The 16,594-nt window shown below is 43.7% G+C and overlaps 4 protein-coding genes across 5 annotated transcripts in view; 3 read left to right on the forward strand and 1 right to left on the reverse strand.

The window, feature by feature from the left end:
* prss12 (serine protease 12) overlaps positions 1 to 578 on the reverse strand; it is a 28,240-nt gene extending 27,662 nt beyond the window's left edge. The window contains exon 1 of the mRNA XM_083532827.1: positions 62 to 578. Coding sequence (XP_083388953.1) covers positions 62 to 416 — 355 coding nt within the window. The 5' untranslated portion in view covers positions 417 to 578. The remainder of the gene's footprint in view (positions 1 to 61) is intronic.
* Positions 579 to 1,014: 436 nt separating this feature from the next.
* LOC310721360 (uncharacterized protein) lies at positions 1,015 to 3,625 on the forward strand. Its single transcript, XM_083533012.1, has 4 exons — positions 1,015 to 1,098; positions 1,705 to 1,815; positions 2,122 to 2,268; positions 2,808 to 3,625. The coding sequence occupies exons 2-4, from the start codon at positions 1,794 to 1,796 to the stop codon at positions 3,467 to 3,469; spliced, it is 831 nt and encodes a 276-aa protein (XP_083389138.1). The 5' UTR covers positions 1,015 to 1,098; positions 1,705 to 1,793; the 3' UTR covers positions 3,470 to 3,625.
* A 500-nt stretch (positions 3,626 to 4,125) lies between these two features.
* mettl14 (methyltransferase 14, N6-adenosine-methyltransferase non-catalytic subunit) lies at positions 4,126 to 8,468 on the forward strand. The gene is made up of 11 exons (XM_083533185.1): positions 4,126 to 4,309; positions 5,162 to 5,250; positions 5,418 to 5,505; positions 5,578 to 5,655; positions 5,855 to 5,942; positions 6,384 to 6,474; positions 6,599 to 6,740; positions 6,828 to 6,920; positions 7,112 to 7,228; positions 7,318 to 7,528; positions 7,676 to 8,468. The coding sequence occupies exons 1-11, from the start codon at positions 4,244 to 4,246 to the stop codon at positions 7,966 to 7,968; spliced, it is 1,356 nt and encodes a 451-aa protein (XP_083389311.1). The 5' UTR covers positions 4,126 to 4,243; the 3' UTR covers positions 7,969 to 8,468.
* Positions 8,469 to 9,384: 916 nt separating this feature from the next.
* On the forward strand, positions 9,385 to 16,052 carry zbtb5 (zinc finger and BTB domain containing 5). 2 transcript variants are annotated; one of them, XR_014531980.1, is made up of 4 exons: positions 9,385 to 9,669; positions 10,662 to 11,744; positions 13,270 to 15,152; positions 15,215 to 16,052. XR_014531980.1 is itself a non-coding variant. In XM_083532866.1 (3 exons), the coding sequence occupies exons 2-3, from the start codon at positions 10,665 to 10,667 to the stop codon at positions 14,164 to 14,166; spliced, it is 1,977 nt and encodes a 658-aa protein (XP_083388992.1). In that variant the 5' UTR covers positions 9,385 to 9,669; positions 10,662 to 10,664; the 3' UTR covers positions 14,167 to 16,052. The 2 variants fall into 2 exon arrangements, 1 of the variants encoding a protein (XP_083388992.1); XM_083532866.1 differs by having other exon boundaries at positions 13,270 to 16,052.
* The last annotated feature ends 542 nt before the right edge of the window (positions 16,053 to 16,594 follow it).

The following is a 16,594-nucleotide window of genomic DNA, read 5'->3' on the forward strand; positions in this document are numbered from 1 at the left end:
AAAGCCGCGCGGTGCGCTCGCGCGTGTTCCCCTCCTGAGCGTCTCCGGTTGTGCGCGTTACCTTGTTTGCAGTCGCAGTAGCCCCAGTCGACGCGTCCACGCGCGTTGCGGAAGAAGCACCAGGGCCGGATCCTGGCGTCGGGGTTGCGGCAGAAGTTGTGCACGCCGAGCCCTTTGCCCGGATGTCGCGCGGTCATGTCGCTCACCTCGGTCCAGTTCATGCACCGCGCGCCCGACTCCGTGACGTCCACCGAGCCGCGGTACGACGCGCCGCCGCCGCGGCCCCGCGCGCACTCGCTGAACGGGCTCAGGAGCGGGGAGCACGGCGGCACGCGCAGCAGCAGGAGGAGGAAGAGGGGCGCGAGGAAGAAGAGCTTTGGGCGCGCGGAGGAACCGGAGCGCGCGCTCGCCTCCATCACCGGAGCGGCACGAGCATGCTTTGAACCCAGCGACGGAAGCGCGCGGGTGCGTGCGTGTATGTGTGTGTGTGTGTGTGTGTGTGTGTGTCAGGGGGAGGGGGTGCACCCGTGGAAGCGCGTGAAGCAAGCGTGAACAGACTGACCCTCTGATAATGATGATTATGATGATAATGATTGACGTGCGTGCACCCCCCCCCCCCCTCGAGTCACGTGACCCAAAAACGCTCCTTGATTATTAATATAAGCTCTATAAAAAGCGGAATGGCGGCAATGACTCCTGCAGGATAAAAATAGTAGCAGAAACGAGCTATCTTTCTATTTACCGGCGTGACCTGCGCGCTTTCGGGGAAAAAAAAAAAATTTTGTTTATTTTTCACTCCTTGAACGAATTGCACAAACGGCACAAAAGGCCACCTGGGGTCAATAAAAGTGTTATATTCTGTACTCCAGTGGTCTCCAAGAATCTTCACAGTGTGAGCGTGAAGATCTAGACAGTGTGTCTTTACTGAATAAATGCTGCCACCTGGTGTTGACACTGCCGTATTGCAGCTGCACGTTATAGAATCCTCTACATGTGTTTCTGAGTGCAGGTTGTTCTGGTTCCCAAATCTGTTCATGGAGAACCTTCAGTCCGCTGAACAATGCAGTGTTATTTTGTTCACTATTGTAACTAATACCTGTAATTATCTTATCCTTTATTATCTTCCTCCTATTACCTCTTTTGCTGCTTGTCATCTTCTCCTCCTTCTACTACTTATGCCCCTCTTTCTCCTCCCCCTCCTTTTACTTCTGCTTCTGCTACTCTTCTTCATTCTCATCACCTTCAACTAATTCTTCTCCTCATCCTCCCCCTCCTTTTACTAATCCTTCTGCTCCTCTTTTTCCTTTCCCTCCTCTTTTTTTTACTACGACTTCTCGTCCTTCTCCTCTCACCTCCTTCTATTACTTTTTCTACCCCTCTTTGTCCTCCTTCCCCTTCTTTCTTCTACCCCTTCTACCGCTCGTCCTCTCCCTTCTACCACTACTTCTTTTTCAGATCCTCCTCATCCCTCCTTCCTTATCCCCCTCCTCTCTTTTCATCCTTTTCCTTCCTTTTTCCTACTACCATTAATAGTAATAATAGCAGCCTTTTTTCTGCTTTTCATTCCCCTACTTATCTTACTCCTTATCATTCTCGACTACTACTGCACAACAACAACAACAACAACAACAACAACAACAACAATAATAATAATAATAATAATAATAATAATAATAATAATAATAATACACGTCTCTACTCCAGTGCAGTAGATGGCGGTAGAGGCACAAGCAGCCACCAATAAACTGAAAAAAGCAGCCGCAGAAGAAGAACTTGAGTGACGTCAGAGCAACATGGCGGCGCCTTCCACGGACAGTAAGTATTGTATAGAGCAGTAAATCAGTTTTCTGCAGATCCTTTATCTGTTTAATTCTGTAATATTTGGCGAATTAATGTACAGTAAAACAGCAGCATAAGAGCGATCACTCATATCACTAATGTTACCCGGAGACTATGTTACTAATGCTAACAATAGGCACTGTGGACTCTCTCTCTCTCTCTGTGTGTGTGTGTGTGTGTGTGTGTGTGTGTGTGTGTGTGTGTGTGTGTGTGTGTGTGTGTGTGTGTGTGTGTGTGTGTGTGTGTGTGTGTGTGTGTGTGTGTGTATTTTAATCCTCATAGTGTGTGAAGGCGCTGAGTTGACTCTGATCCTGGACCCAGATAAGAACACATTTCTGGGTAATGCTCCTCTGTACCAGTCAGCTGATGACCCCAACACATACTACCTTGATGAAGCTCTTACTGTGAGGGTAAACTTGTATACAACTGGTGAGTTTAAATCCAAACTACTTCCATCATGATCAAAACCATTACACTACAACTACAACAAATGGACATACTTCAGGAAAATTCAATGGCCATAAGTATGACCAACATGAGCTCTATGAGGACATGGTCCTGCATAGAGCCCTGATCTCACCTTGATTACCGAATATTGAATCCCAGATTTCGGTGCCTGATAGTTGACTTATCACATAATCTAAAGAATAACAATCCAAAATCGAGAGAAACATTTTCACAAAAGATTGGGGTTTATTATTAGATATTAGATTATCTATCTATCTATCTATCTATCTATCTATCTATCTATCTATCTATCTATCTATCACAGCAAAACTGGACTGAGATCTGTAACAAGCACATATGACTGTGATGATCAGGTGTCCACATACTTTTGGCTGTATTGAGTTTTAGCTTGATTGTAATCATGTATGTAAACCTTTTTCACTGTAGGAATTTCAGAACGCGATGTATGTAAGGAATGAAACACGAAGTTGTGACGTTTCTGGTCATTTTACTCTTTGCAGTAAGCAAGCAGGAGGAGAACGTGTACATCGTGGAAGAGGCGCCTCTGCCACAAAACGAGTCGTTTAACAAAGAGCAAACCCTCTTCCTGATCGACATGATACGCCAGAAGTTGGAGGCAGACGGCGAAAGTCTCCTCCGGGCTTTGAAGGAGATGAACCCCCGAATCAAGTCGGGTAAAAGCCGCAAGAAACACATGTGGAGGGAGATGGCTACTCGACTCTCCAAACACTTTCAGGAGGTCTTCCATCCCGATCATGTGGTGAGAAAATGGTGCACACTGGAGGAAGAGTACAAGAAGGCCAAAGACGAGAACAGAGCGAGTAGTGGAGAAGGCCTGACGTGCGAGTTTTTTCATGAGATGGAAGAGCTCCTGGGTGGGCATCATGACGTCGAGTTTCCGGTTGTCGGCACGGTGAAAGGGGTCGAGGTGCGCAGACCAAAGACTCTGAATGTGGAAGCTGAGAGAGACTCTGAGGTGACTTCAACTCGACCCAATCTGCTCAAACGGAAAAAAGCGAACGAGCATTATTTTGCTCTTCTGGACTTTTTAAAGGAATCCACGGCGGCTCGTCAGCGCCGTCATGAGGAAACACTGGCTCAGATGAAATCTGCTCAAGATGGGTTTGAGGCCTTAATGAACAGATTCCTGAACAAACTTTGACCTTTTGTTGGACCACAACATACAAACCAAACATTCAACTCTGCACCTTCTTACTTGTTTTTGTGTTGTTGTTTTTTTTTTGTTGTTGTTTTTTTATCATTTATGTATAGTGTTACATATGACTGACTGGACAAAATAAACAATTATTTTAGACCATTTGTGTGTGTGTGTGTGTGTGTGTGCAGAATTCTGCATGCATATTATTTACATTTCTGACCCCATTCGGAAAACCTGAAGTAAAGAAGTAAGCAGTCGAGCGTCATATTTTATTCTGATATTTATTCATTCTTAATCAAAACACTGTTCTCTCATGTTCCTGAGAGCTTATAATGTGTTGTTGCTCTTTTGTAACATGAAAGTCTACAAATTCTGTTTTAGAAACAGAATTTTATATATATAATAATTTTATATTTTTTTAATGGGAATTTTATGTGGTGTGTGTGTGTGTGTGTGTGTGTGTGTGTGTGTGTGTGTAATATACACACACACTTCTTGTACTCTTCCTCCTTCCTTTTCCCCCTAAGCCAATATAGAAAAACAATGTCTTAAAAATTTATGTATACAAAAATGCATTTTACATATTATTTCGTACATTTTTAAGCCATTGTTTTTCTAAGGCTCCCTGTAGCGATTTGTTTACGTCATCAGTCGTCGACTAGCGGAAGCCGGCGGTATCGCTGACGTCGAACACACGCGACCGAGGCTTGTTGGTTTTTTTCCAAAGGGCTCGTGAGCGTGTTTGTTGTTAAAATAAGCTGTTTATTTCTTCTCCAAATGGACAGCAGGCTGCAGGCGATCCGCGAGAGGCAGAAGCTCAGACGGCAGCTTCTCGCACAACAGGTACAGATCTGACAAATACCAAACATTCAGGCGGGAAGTTTCCTCCTCCTTCCCTTTTGTTCCTTTCTTCCTCTTCTTCCTCTTCTTTCTCATAGCGGTATTTTTTTTGTACCAAACTTCTGCAAACACTTTCACAGACTTCACGAAATTGTGTGTTCGAGAAATCCTGTAAAAGTGTATACACAAAGACACTACACACAATAATATTTATTTCTTTTATAACAAATTTTACTCGTAATTGTATTATGTACATTTGACATGTGGCACATCCAGTGTGACTTATAAGTATTTTATTTATACACCTGAGCATTTAAGGGCCTTGCTCAGGGGCCCAACAGTGGCCGCTAATGGTGCTGGTATTGGATCTCTCAATCTTCTGATCAAAAATCTGTAATAATTTAGGAGTTAAGAATGAAAAGTTTACTTGTGCATTGCCTTAAAAGTACAATAAGTTTATAGCGTATCATGAGGAAGAAACCTTGCAAGGAGCTTAAAGTCTCAGGGTGGGCACTTTGACCACGATAGTGTGATCTTAAATCAGTATACAGGTGTAGAAGGGTAAGGATAAATGAGTGTATTGAAAAAATGTTAAGTACGAGCAGATTGTAAGTTGGGAATCCTGAGCTGAGAACAGCAGCAACAGCTGTGGAGTTTGTACAAACCAATGTGCAGACAAATGATCCACTGAATCAAAGGAGAGATTTGGAAAGCAAACTGTTTGTGGGAAGAATAAGGCAGAATAGAGAAGGAGCCACTAAACTCGTACTCTGAGTGGAAGGCTGTGCAGTATGTACACAGTGCAAGAAATAATAGTAACCTTGCACTTTTATGCCATTTGCTTGGTCTTTGCAGCTTGGAGCAGAAAGTGCAGACACCATCGGCGCTGTTCTCAACAGCAAACAGGAGCAAAAAGAGATCGAGGAGACCAGAGAGACATGCAGGTGTTTATGAATCGTGCATAAATTAGATGTTTGCATCAGTATTAGATGAGTCTTAGCTGCTCTAGATGTGTGGCTAATCTAGAAAAGATTAAATAATGAAGCCCGAACCCATCAGAGATCCAGTTATACATTTATATTGATCATTTCTCGGCTTCGTGTTTCTGCAGGTCGTCGTTCGACACGTCAGTGTCCGGCTGCAAAAGGAAAAGCCAGAACGAGGGCGAGGACGCCGATGAGGACGTGGAGGAGCAGACGGTGAGTTACGCCGATTTTAGACCTGATAACCCTGATTTATGAAAGCGGGGTAACCTGACTGGTGTGTTCTAGGAGGACGCAGAGCCTCAGCAGCAGGAGGAGAGCGGCCCATATGAAGAGGTGTACAAGGACTCCAGTACGTTCCTAAAGGTGCGGTTAGATTTTTATTGGTCTACATTTGCACTATTTTGCACCAGTAAATAATTTGTCTAAATTGTTCATGCTGTTGTACTGTGTTTTTGTTTTGTTGGTTTGTCTCTAATCAATATATCCTTAGTATAAGTTTGTTTTAATACATTCTTCTTTTCTAACATGGGGTATGTAATAATTCTCATGCTGTTGTTATCAGGGAACACAGAGTCTGAACCCTCATAATGACTACTGCCAGCATTTTGTGGACACGGGACATCGGCCACAGAACTTCATCAGGGACGTAGGTGAGGGGAAGAGGTGTCTTTTCTACTGCCGAAGTGCATATCAGGACGTGATACAATTACAGTCGTGTTTGTTTTATGTACAGCGCTGTGGAAAAATATTTGGCCACTTCATTTTTTTTTTTCTTCTACATATTTGTGATTTAGATCATCAAGGGAAATTTAATATTTACACAAAGATTGTGAATACAAAATGCAGGGGTTTATATATATATATATATATATATATATATATACTAATTATTTTAATTGATGGGTGTGTGTGTGTGTGTGTGTATGTGTGTATATATTATATATATATATATATATATATATATATATATATATATATATATATATATAATATGTATATATGTGCGTGTGTATATGTATGGAATTTGAAAGGAATATGTGAAATCTTTTTGATAAACACTTATTTATTATTTTTGGCATCTTGTGTGACAGGATTGGCCGACCGATTTGAGGAGTACCCCAAACTCCGAGAGCTCATCCGGCTGAAAGACGAGCTCATCTCTGCTACAAACACTCCACCGATGTACACACAGGATTCTGTTCTTTAAATTGGACGATTTACATTTGACATTGGTTTGTTTTCTAAAAAAAAAGCTTTGTAACATTGTATGGTGTATTTATTTTTTGTGTGTGTTTTTGGATGGCAGGTATCTGCAGGCCGACCTGGAGAACTTAGATCTGCGGGAACTGAAGGGTAAATTTGACGTGATCCTGGTGGAGCCTCCATTAGAGGAGTATTACAGAGAGTCCGGCATCATCGCCAGCGAGCGTTTCTGGACCTGGGATGATGTAAGTGTTCAGGGTTTAACTGTTAAGACCCTGATTACAGCTGAGATCTGAAGACTGAACACTGTGCATGTCTGTCTGTCCTTCTAGATCATGAAGCTGCAGATTGACGAGATCTCTGCACTGCGTTCTTTCGTCTTTCTCTGGTGTGGCTCGGGGGAGGGACTCGATCTTGGCAGGATGGTAAGAAATGTTGTCATTCGTTGATGTTTTGGCTGGAAAGTGTACAATTACTACAATCGCTCACCGCTTGTATTTTTATTATTGTGTAACATTCTCTACTCTGCAGACAAACTTAATTAAATCCTGCCCAATTTCTGGAGCTGTTCATATTGGGTAATGGTTAATTAGTAAAGAGTGTGTTTGTTGCACAGTGTTTGAGGAAATGGGGATTCAGGAGATCTGAGGATATCTGCTGGATCAAGACCAACAAGAACAACCCCGGAAAGACCAAAACGCTTGACCCCAAAGCAGTGTTTCAGAGGACCAAGGTAAGAACGATGGAAATCGAAGTAAGTGAGTTCGGTTGGTGAAATTATGCAGCAGACTTTTTGAGTGTGTTTCTTTTTGTGTGTTTCAGGAGCACTGCCTGATGGGTATTAAGGGCACGGTGCGGCGCAGCACAGACGGCGACTTCATCCACGCCAACGTGGACATCGATCTGATCATCACAGAGGAGCCTGAGATGGGCAACATCGAGAAGCCTGTGGAGATTTTCCACATCATCGAGCACTTCTGCCTCGGACTCAGACGCCTTCATCTGTTCGGCCGAGACAGTACCATCAGGCCAGGTCTCTCACTCTCTCACTCACTCACACACACACACACACACACACACACTTTTTGCTATCCAAACAGAAACAGTTATCACTTCTAATTTAGTAAGAAAATGTGTGATGACTTAGTTTTTTCTTCCCTCTGGTCTGTGTGATTTCCAGGATGGTTAACCGTTGGACCAACGCTGACCAACAGCAACTTCAACGCCGAAACCTACTCCACCTACTTCAACAATTCCCACCTCTCTGGCTGTACAGAGGACATTGAAAGGCTCCGCCCCAAATCTCCGCCTCCCAAGCCCGAGGGGTGCCGGGGGGCCCCACGAGGGGGCCGAGGTGGAGCGGCAGGGGGACGAGGTGAACGTGGGCGTGACAGGAACCGACCCAACTTTCGCGGAGACCGTGGCGGTTTTCGGGGCCGTGGCACGTCTCACCGCGGGTTTCCTCCCCGATAAACTGTAGTGTTTTTCTTTTCTTTTGCTTTTTTGTTCCATAGAAATGGTGACCTAGAACTGATCTATTTTTTAAAAAAGACCAGCATGTTGTTGTTTGGCTGCGTCAATTTTCCGATTTTGTTCTTTTAAAATTTACAGTAAGTATAGCATACAGTAAGTATAGCATACAGCTTATTTTATATGTTCCCATGTTTGGTTTTAATTGGCAATATAAGGACCACGTTCAAATGTGCACTGATGCTGTTAGATTTCTTCTGTTTGAACGTCAGGTGTTAGATTTTTACCGGGGTTTTTTTTTTTTTATAAATTCGTTGTTTTTCCTCCCTTTCATCTCTAAAACGTATCATCTGCATCGCAGACTCTCAGTGTTTCATAAACCTCGTTGTTTTTGATTTGCTTATGTTAAACTGTGATGCGAAGAAAATTGGCTTCATACCCTGAAAATTTGGTTTCTCTTCTATCCATTTTCACAAGAAATAAAACCGACTTTTTAAAATGTGTGTACGTTTGCTCTAATGTGGACAGAAAGCATCTGCACCCAGTACAGTGCATAAAATCCAGGATCATCACCTGGGATTTCAAACACAGGACTCTAGAAGTAACACAGAATGGTGCGAAACATGTGCTGAGACATGTTAACATAAAACACTTTGTCAAGAGAGCATTGAGATAAAAAGGGAGGCTGTACATTTTATGGTTGATGCCCTTATCTAGAGCAACTAATATTTATCTCATTCATACAACTAAGTAGCTCTGAGGTTAAGGGCCTTGCTCAGGGGCCCAGGAATGGCAGTTTAATGTGGCTGGGATCTGAATGAACAGCCTTCAGCTTCAAAGGCTACTGCTTTAAACACTAATCTACCTGTGTATTGCAACCACTCTCTACAGCTGAAAACTACTGTTCTACTCATGTCGACCAAGAACAGGAATCTAATTTTTTAGAATCCATGTAACCGGACAAAACCTCTCCTAGTTTTCCTGTCGAAGTGCTAACAATGACTCCTGATCATGGAAACAGTTTATTTAAAGCAGTCAGGTATATAGATTTCATTAAATAAAAGTTACAGAGGCTGTTAAAAATGAACAAAAGGGGTTTCGTCCTAAAAATATCATTTGATGCTTGGATAAGCACCTAGTGTATAGTCCTGATTACAATTGAGTCATAAATAATTGCTCGGCTCACTAAAATGAGCCGACTCCATAAAGTTGTAAAAAAAAAAAATTTTTTTTTTGCCTGTCTGTCATTTGACTACCACAAAAAAAACATTTCGGATTAAAATTGGTGTTTGTACTTTAGTGTGATTGACAATGTTTTGTAAAATTAATAACAAAGTCGAAGCTTTGTAATTTTCAACAAAAGAAAAAGACTCAACAATCGATTCACTCCACTCTATATGTAACATGCGAGTCGGCTCAACAAAAAAGATCCATTTCAGGGAGCCGACTCAATGGCTAATGATAGGTGTCTGATAGCTAGCTGGCTAACTCTTAGCGCACGGTGGGACAAACGTTGTGTGGTTATTGGGCGTTTTGGCGGTGTCATGACATGAGACACAAAATGGAAAATGGATTTTAACTGAATTATTTTGTCGATATGTTTTATTAAGCTTCAACAACTGCACTAGCCGTAGGCTACCTTATGTCGGCTAGCTAGCGAGCTAATCCGAGCTACACCCTGCGCTTATTGTGTGCACTGGACAGGTACAGTCTTGCTCCACACACAAACTTATTTTGTGGAAAAAACCATAACATAATATATATTTCTATCTACTTAAATTAGGACAACGAGATTAGCAAGCAATCTACAGAGCCCGTGTTGTAGCATAGGTTGCTAGGTAACCTAATGTCATTAGACACCTTAGCTAGCATGCTAATTAGCTAATCAAATAAAAAATTGTTACGCTGTGCAGGAATAATTGTATTGGAATTTAAATTTAGGACAGGAGTCAATGATAAGTGGTATTTGTGCTGATTTTGTTTTATTTAGATATGGAGAGTAAGCTAATAATGGGCGTGAATGTCTATATGACACTATAGTAAAATACTTCTCTATGTTTTGTTTTTTAGTCCATGTGTTTTATATATAAACAGTTGTTCCATTTAGATGATATTCTAGGATCATGATTTCTTTTGTGCGATTCCCATATAGCTAGATAGATAGATGGTCAAGTATTTTATGCCTGGAGAAAAATGAATGACAATATAGCAGTGGTTTTAACCAATCAGATTTCAAGTTGGCAACCCTGGAGCCACCTAGCAGGCGTACAATAACATCAGCGTTTTCACGTCCTTTGATTGGATGGTTATAGAGCGCACTAGTCAAAGCTCGCAAACCACATCTGTAACAAAACTGCACAAGCTTTTATATTCATGTGGATTTAATAGCTGTTTTTATTTTTATTTCTAAATGGCTGACAGAGGAGAAGAAATTAATTTGGTCGAATATACAGTTACAAGGACATTTACAAGACGGACTTTTCAAGAATAGCTGGAAAGGTCGGCAAAACGGTTTAAAATGATGCAGCGCTCTGTTATACTGCATTTCTCTATAATATTGATGGTTTCTATAGCTGTGGCATCATAATGATGGTATTAAGAGGTGGATTGATCACTGTAGTATAAGTGGAGGACTCTGGGATACCAGTTGAAGTCATTGGGAACTAACAGATTTCCTTCTTTATTTTTCCCCCTAGATCATGGACTTCCCGGGACACTTTGAGCAGATCTTCCAGCAGCTGAACTATCAGCGTGTCCACGGGCAGCTGTGCGACTGCGTGATTGTGGTAGGCAGCCGGCATTTTAAAGCTCACCGTGCCGTCCTGGCTGCGTGCAGCACACACTTTCGCGCGCTCTTCAGCGTCTCCGAGGGTGACGGTAGCGTGAGCGTGATCCGTCTGGACTCGGAGGTGGTGACGGCCGAGGCGTTTTCGGTGCTTATGGACATGATGTACACGTCCACGCTGACCCTGGGAGAGAGCAACGTGATGGACGTGCTGCTGGCCGCGTCTCATTTGCACTTCAATACCGTAGTGAAGGCATGCAAGCATTATCTAAACACTCGGACTCTGCCCAAGTCGCCTCTGGGTGAGCACGGGGCTCAGCGTGTCGAGCAGCAGCAGCTGAACACTGGTTCTAACTCACGCCTCCAGCGCTCGTTCCTCCTGCAGCAGCTCGGGTTAAGCGTAGTCAGCTCGGCCCTTAACGAAGAGGCGGAGGTGGAAGCGAGCGCAGCAGGCCGAGGGAAGGGCTCGGTCACGGGAAGTGGATTGTTAGAACAGAGGGACTCTTTCTACCCGCAGCGCCGTTTGCAGAAGCGCAAGCAGACGTTTTCTCTGATCCGCCCTGAGACTGAGAGTTCACGACAGAGGCCACGCCTCCCGACACAAGCCCAGGGTATGGTTGAAGATTGTGGGGAGGAAGGAGCTAGAGGGGAGGAGCTTCTCTCCCCGGATTCGCACAGCAAAACCTTGGATGAGGATTCCAAACGGGAGGTAGTGGTAATTGCATCTGACGAGAGGGACGAGTACAGACGGGCGGTGGCACAAGACGACGCACAGCTCCCGAGCCAATCGGATGGCGGCAGAGGGAGCAGGGTGGAGCCTCACCTGCTGGTGCACAAGGAGGAATATCCAGATGGCGACAGCGTACAAGTGAAAGGCGGAGGTGAGGAAGAAGCGCCACGCATGCAGGTGGCGGTGAAGAGGGAGCCCATCAGCTCACCTGAACCTGCAGACGAGACCAGCGATGTCATGTCTCAGGCTGAGGGCAGTGACCAGGTAAGTGTTAAGTCGAACATACTGAGTGTCTGAGGGAATATCTGCAACTGATCACTGTAAACAAGTTACTGGTGCTAACAGGCCTGTTGTAATTATAAGACCGAAGCAGGCACTAAACATAATGGACAAATGCAGCACAAATGAACTGCTCTGTATTTAAAGATTTGGCAACTTTTACAGTCCGCTCTCAAGCATCTTTTACAGCCCAAGTTCCTAAAATAGGATGCGATAAGTCGACCGCAACAAAACCAGGACTAGTCAAGTTCAAAACTGCAAATAAAAAAAATCCTTTTCATGGTTCAGCTGTATTTGTGAAGAAGGAATTACCTCGTCGTCTGATCATGCAGCCGAACCCCACGGTAGAGGAAATAATCACTGCTTCGTAGAGCCATTTTTGACATCCGTCGTCAGATCGCATAAAGGCATCTGCACATCTGTTTCACTTTGACTCGTAGCTATCGACAGACATGTGATGTGATTTGCACCGTGTGAGAAAATCGCATATGCCGTTTTAGTCATCTTCAGCAATGCTGATTCTTTTTTCCCTGTCGTGTTTGTTTTAGCAGCTTCACATCTCTCTTTTTTTGCTCATTGTTTCAGCCACAATTGAGCAAACATCAAGCAGTGGGTTTCCCAGACCATCACACAAGTCACTGGGACAGGCCCGCTCTGGAAAAACAAGCTCAGGTCTTCTAGAGTAGATTTCACTGCTAAGGTTGAACGCAACACAGAAACCCTCAGGTCATGTTGGAACAGCGAGGCACTCCGATCTTCAAGGTGTGATGAACCTCACACTCTCTCTGATACTGACAGTACAGACGTATGGTATCTCTCATTTGCAACAAAGGAAGTATGGTCAGGCATGCACTTCCTAGAGACCGGCCCAAAGACACGTTTCGTTTACAAACAGGAAAAAAAAAATTGTTTGCGATACCAAACGCTCTAGGAACGCCTGTTATTTGATTTATCAGCGTTTAGGAAAAATATGCTTATAAATACACAAGGTTTAATGTGATAGACATGAAAATCAAACCCTTTCTTGATTTTTTAGATTGTGTTTCTGGGTTCGGACCAAGTCAGAGCCTCTACATGCATTTTTCTATTTTCTATATGCAATACGAATAAAGCGATCAGGCATAACATTGTGACATTATAACATTATAAGCGGTGAATTGAACATCACTCTTCATCATGTTAGTGTGTGCGATATATTTGGCTGCAAGTGAACATTTTATCCTCAAAGTTGACGTGTAGGAAGCAGGAAAAATGGGAAAGCGTGAGGATTTTATTTGAGTTTTACAAGTGCTAAATTGTGACGTCTAGACAACTGGGTCAGAGCATCTCCAAACCTGCAGCTCTTATAATTAATAATATTAATATCCTGATTAAATGTAACACGGGGTTGGATTCCATTTGAACTCTCACGGATCATTTCTTCTCCTTCACTTCTCCTTCATGATTGTGCCAGTTGAACGTCTTTCAGGTTTACTCTGAGTGATCAGCGTTTTGTGTGTTGTGACTGCAGGTGGAGGCCGTACGAGAGAAGCTGGAACTGAGCCCCGAAGGCAGCGAGCACAGCTTCAGTGACCCTCAGCCCAGCTCCGACATCCTGATCTCAGAAATCAAAGGGCCGGTCATGGAAGGAGAACGAGCAGGCGATAGCGGAGGAGGTGTGGACCGCAGAGAAAGAGGATCAAGTCTCCTGAGCGCCATGAGCTTCGACCGTCTCTCCAGCTCAAACCCGGCGACAGGGGAGTGCGCACTGGACCACGAGCCGTCCCGTTTCCTGTTCGGCTCAGACTCCTCTTCTTCTCTGCACCTCCCTGCGTCTCAGAACCTCCTCGCGGGGGAGGCGCAGGAGTTTTCCAACATGCGGGCCGACACACTGCTGCTTCAGCCGATGCTGGACGGGATCGCGTCGTCCTCCTCCGAGCAGCTGGCGTTAGAGTTTCAGAGGAATATCTTTCGCGCCGGCGCGTACAGGTTTCCTCCTTACCGACGGATCGCACCTAAGTGCATCCCAGGAGCCGTTTCGATGCAGGACGCCGCTTCCTCTTCCTCCTCATCGCTGATTGGCAACGACGCTAATTTTGACACTTCTACGCAACGAGGAAGCAACTTGAATCCGCTGCCCCAGCTGACCCGCGCGTCGGCAGACGTGCTCTCCAAATGCAAGAAAGCGCTCTCAGAGCACAACGTCCTGGTGGTGGAGGGAGCGCGCAAATACGCCTGTAAGATCTGCTGTAAGACTTTCCTGACCTTAACGGACTGCAAGAAGCACATCAGAGTCCACACAGGCGAGAAGCCTTACGCTTGCCTGAAGTGCGGCAAGCGATTCAGCCAATCCAGTCATCTGTACAAACACTCGAAAACCACCTGCCTCCGGTGGCAGACCAGCTCCATGACGACTGGACTGCTTTAGATCCACACTGGACATTTAGCGCAAAATAAATAATATATTACTGCTATCATACGTGTGATTCGTACCGGAGGCGGCTTTAAAGCCAAATTTCTTACATCGATGTTGAATTTACGAAGGAGTGGCAACGCGTACGCTCTACTGTGAGATTTTCAGATCTTCATTTCACGATGAAATTCACGTTTATTTGAAACACGGTACATTCGAAGTGAAAGATTTAAAAAAAAAAAAAAAAAAACTCCACACAGGAAGAACAGTGAGGGTCAGAACAGTGGATTGGTGGAAGCCGAAAACATGCAGGCGATGAACGATGACTCTGTGTGAAGCGTAAACATCCATGTGTTTTACCTCCGGCTTTTATATCACATGATTATAAAGTTTTATTTATTGAACATTAGGATGTAGTTTACAGTTACAGGTAACGATGCAGAATGACTACGAAGCACATCCGGTTTCTGTTCTTATGTTTAGCAGCTGCACACCGTCGTCCCCTCAGCAGTTTCTACTAGCGAATAGGAGCGAGTCTTCATACAGAAGTGTGGACTCTACAGAACCATGATGGAACTGTGAGGAACCTCACTTCCAGTCCACACTACCATTCAAATGTTCAGCAACGTAAAGTTAATGACCTCCTTTTTCTCCCTCATGTCCTCCTTCTTTCTTTCCTTCCTCCCCCCTTTTCCTTTTCTTTGTCGTTTTCCCTCTTCTTTCTCTTTGATTTCTTTCATCACTCTTCCTTCCTTCACTTTTTCCTCTCTCCTTTATTTCTTCTGCAATTTCTGCTCCTTCCTTTCAACCTTCCATTTTTCCTCCCTCCTTTCCCTTTTCTCTCATTTCCATTCTTTACTTTCCTCATCCTTTCCTTTATCACGTCCTCCCTCCTTCTTTTCTCTCACACTTTTTCCCTCCATTTCATCCTCCCTCCTTTCTTCCATCTCCTTGCCACTCCCTTTCTTTGTTTCTCATTTTTTTTTCATCACTCTGGGGAAGTGGTAACTCGGAGGTTAAGGCTCCGGGTTACTGAACAGAAGGTCAGGGGTTCAAGCCCCAGTATTTAAATGCTGCCATATGTGTGGCCCTTGAGCAAGGCCCTTAACTCCAGTGCACCAGGGGCACGGTATCAGGGCAAAGAATTTCACTGTGCTGCAAAGTACATGTAACATATATAAAGCATCTTTCTTTCTCCCCTTTTTTATCCCTCCCTCTCTCTTTTCCACTTCTTCCACTTTGTGAAACATGTGGAGGGAAACATTATAAGTGTTAAAAACCCTGGACCCAAAAAAAAGGCTCAAAAGTAAATGCACCTTTAGCTTCCTCAAACCCAAGTAGTCCAGTTCTTCTCTCCCCGACTCAGTCAGACTGAGGCTTGTTGTTTGTTCTCTTTTAGTCGTGAACCGTGTTGTGGTCACGTGACTTCTGAACGCCATTGTCCGGTCGTTCGGAGAGGCGTGGGCCGTACTGTAATCGATTGTGTAGCCGATAGTGAAGCGTTACTCCGTTTTTTTCATGTCCTTCACAGAACATCTGCCACAGTGTATATATTCCATCTTTGCACCTTCAGACGTTGTGGCTTTAATTACATTTTTTGCGAAGGATCGAAAGATGTGTGAAACGTTTGTGTTCTCGTGTAAAAGAAAGTGCAGTTTGTTTCTGATTCACGTGACTGTGTGTAATGGATCCGTGTTCGTGTCTTATATGATGTGAAGGATTGAGCAGTGTGCAGGCTGATGGAGGTTCCACCTCCTCAGCCTTCAGCTGCGACGTGACCGACAAGAAACGGCGTAAAAAATGCTCTGTTTAGTTTTTGTGCACTTACTGTTACGTCCATCACATGCAGGTTTCATTCAAGGAACCGATGTAAGATGTAGAATTAAAACACCTCCCACACATATCCAGTTCATCCAGCCTTTTCTCTGTATCTCTCTTCTCACATTCCTTTAATCTTTCCACATTGGATTTTTCTTTCTGTCTAAGTATTTTTATGTTCTTTTGTTTCTGTAATGTTCTTTATATTTCTCACTTTTTTATTTTTTTTTATTTTATTTTGGTTTTATTTCCATTGCTCAGCTTATCTATTATCTATCCTTTTTATTCTCTTACATTTTTATATACTGATTTTAATTAACTTGTTTATTCATTTTTTTGTTTTCTTTCTTTCTCGTTTCATTTTATTTATTTGTTTGTTTGTCTTCCGTTCCCAGTTTATTTTTCTTATGTAGGACGAATGAGACGCCTAGTCTCTTACGCTTTTCGAGAGAAACACTTTCAGCATCAGGAAGCCATTAGTGTCCCCAAACATTTAGCTGAAATACTTTTGCCGTTCCTCTTGTAAAGCTTCACTAGTTGGAGATTTCTTTCTGACCTTGTGATCCAGTTCATCCCAGAGCAGTTCAATAGGATTTAGGTGCAGTGACTGGGCAGACCATGATTA

Source organism: Silurus aristotelis, assembly GCF_946808225.1.
Source record: "Silurus aristotelis genome assembly, chromosome: 27".
NCBI lineage: Eukaryota > Metazoa > Chordata > Actinopteri > Siluriformes > Siluridae > Silurus > Silurus aristotelis.

Coding starts and splice junctions, on each gene's coding strand:
- LOC310721360 (XM_083533012.1), top strand. CDS start 1,794: ATGGCGGCGCCTTCCACGGACA. Junction 1,816..2,121: donor GGCGGCGCCTTCCACGGACA/GTAAGTATTGTA, acceptor TAATCCTCATAG/TGTGTGAAGGCGCTGAGTTG. Junction 2,269..2,807: donor GGTAAACTTGTATACAACTG/GTGAGTTTAAAT, acceptor TACTCTTTGCAG/TAAGCAAGCAGGAGGAGAAC.
- zbtb5 (XM_083532866.1), top strand. CDS start 10,665: ATGGACTTCCCGGGACACTTTGAGCAGATCTTCCAGCAGCTGAACTAT. Junction 11,745..13,269: donor AGGCTGAGGGCAGTGACCAG/GTAAGTGTTAAG, acceptor TTGTGACTGCAG/GTGGAGGCCGTACGAGAGAA.
- mettl14 (XM_083533185.1), top strand. CDS start 4,244: ATGGACAGCAGGCTGCAGGCGATCCGCGAGAGGCAGAAGCTCAGACGG. Junction 5,506..5,577: donor AGGACGTGGAGGAGCAGACG/GTGAGTTACGCC, acceptor GGTGTGTTCTAG/GAGGACGCAGAGCCTCAGCA. Junction 6,475..6,598: donor GCTACAAACACTCCACCGAT/GTACACACAGGA, acceptor TTTGGATGGCAG/GTATCTGCAGGCCGACCTGG.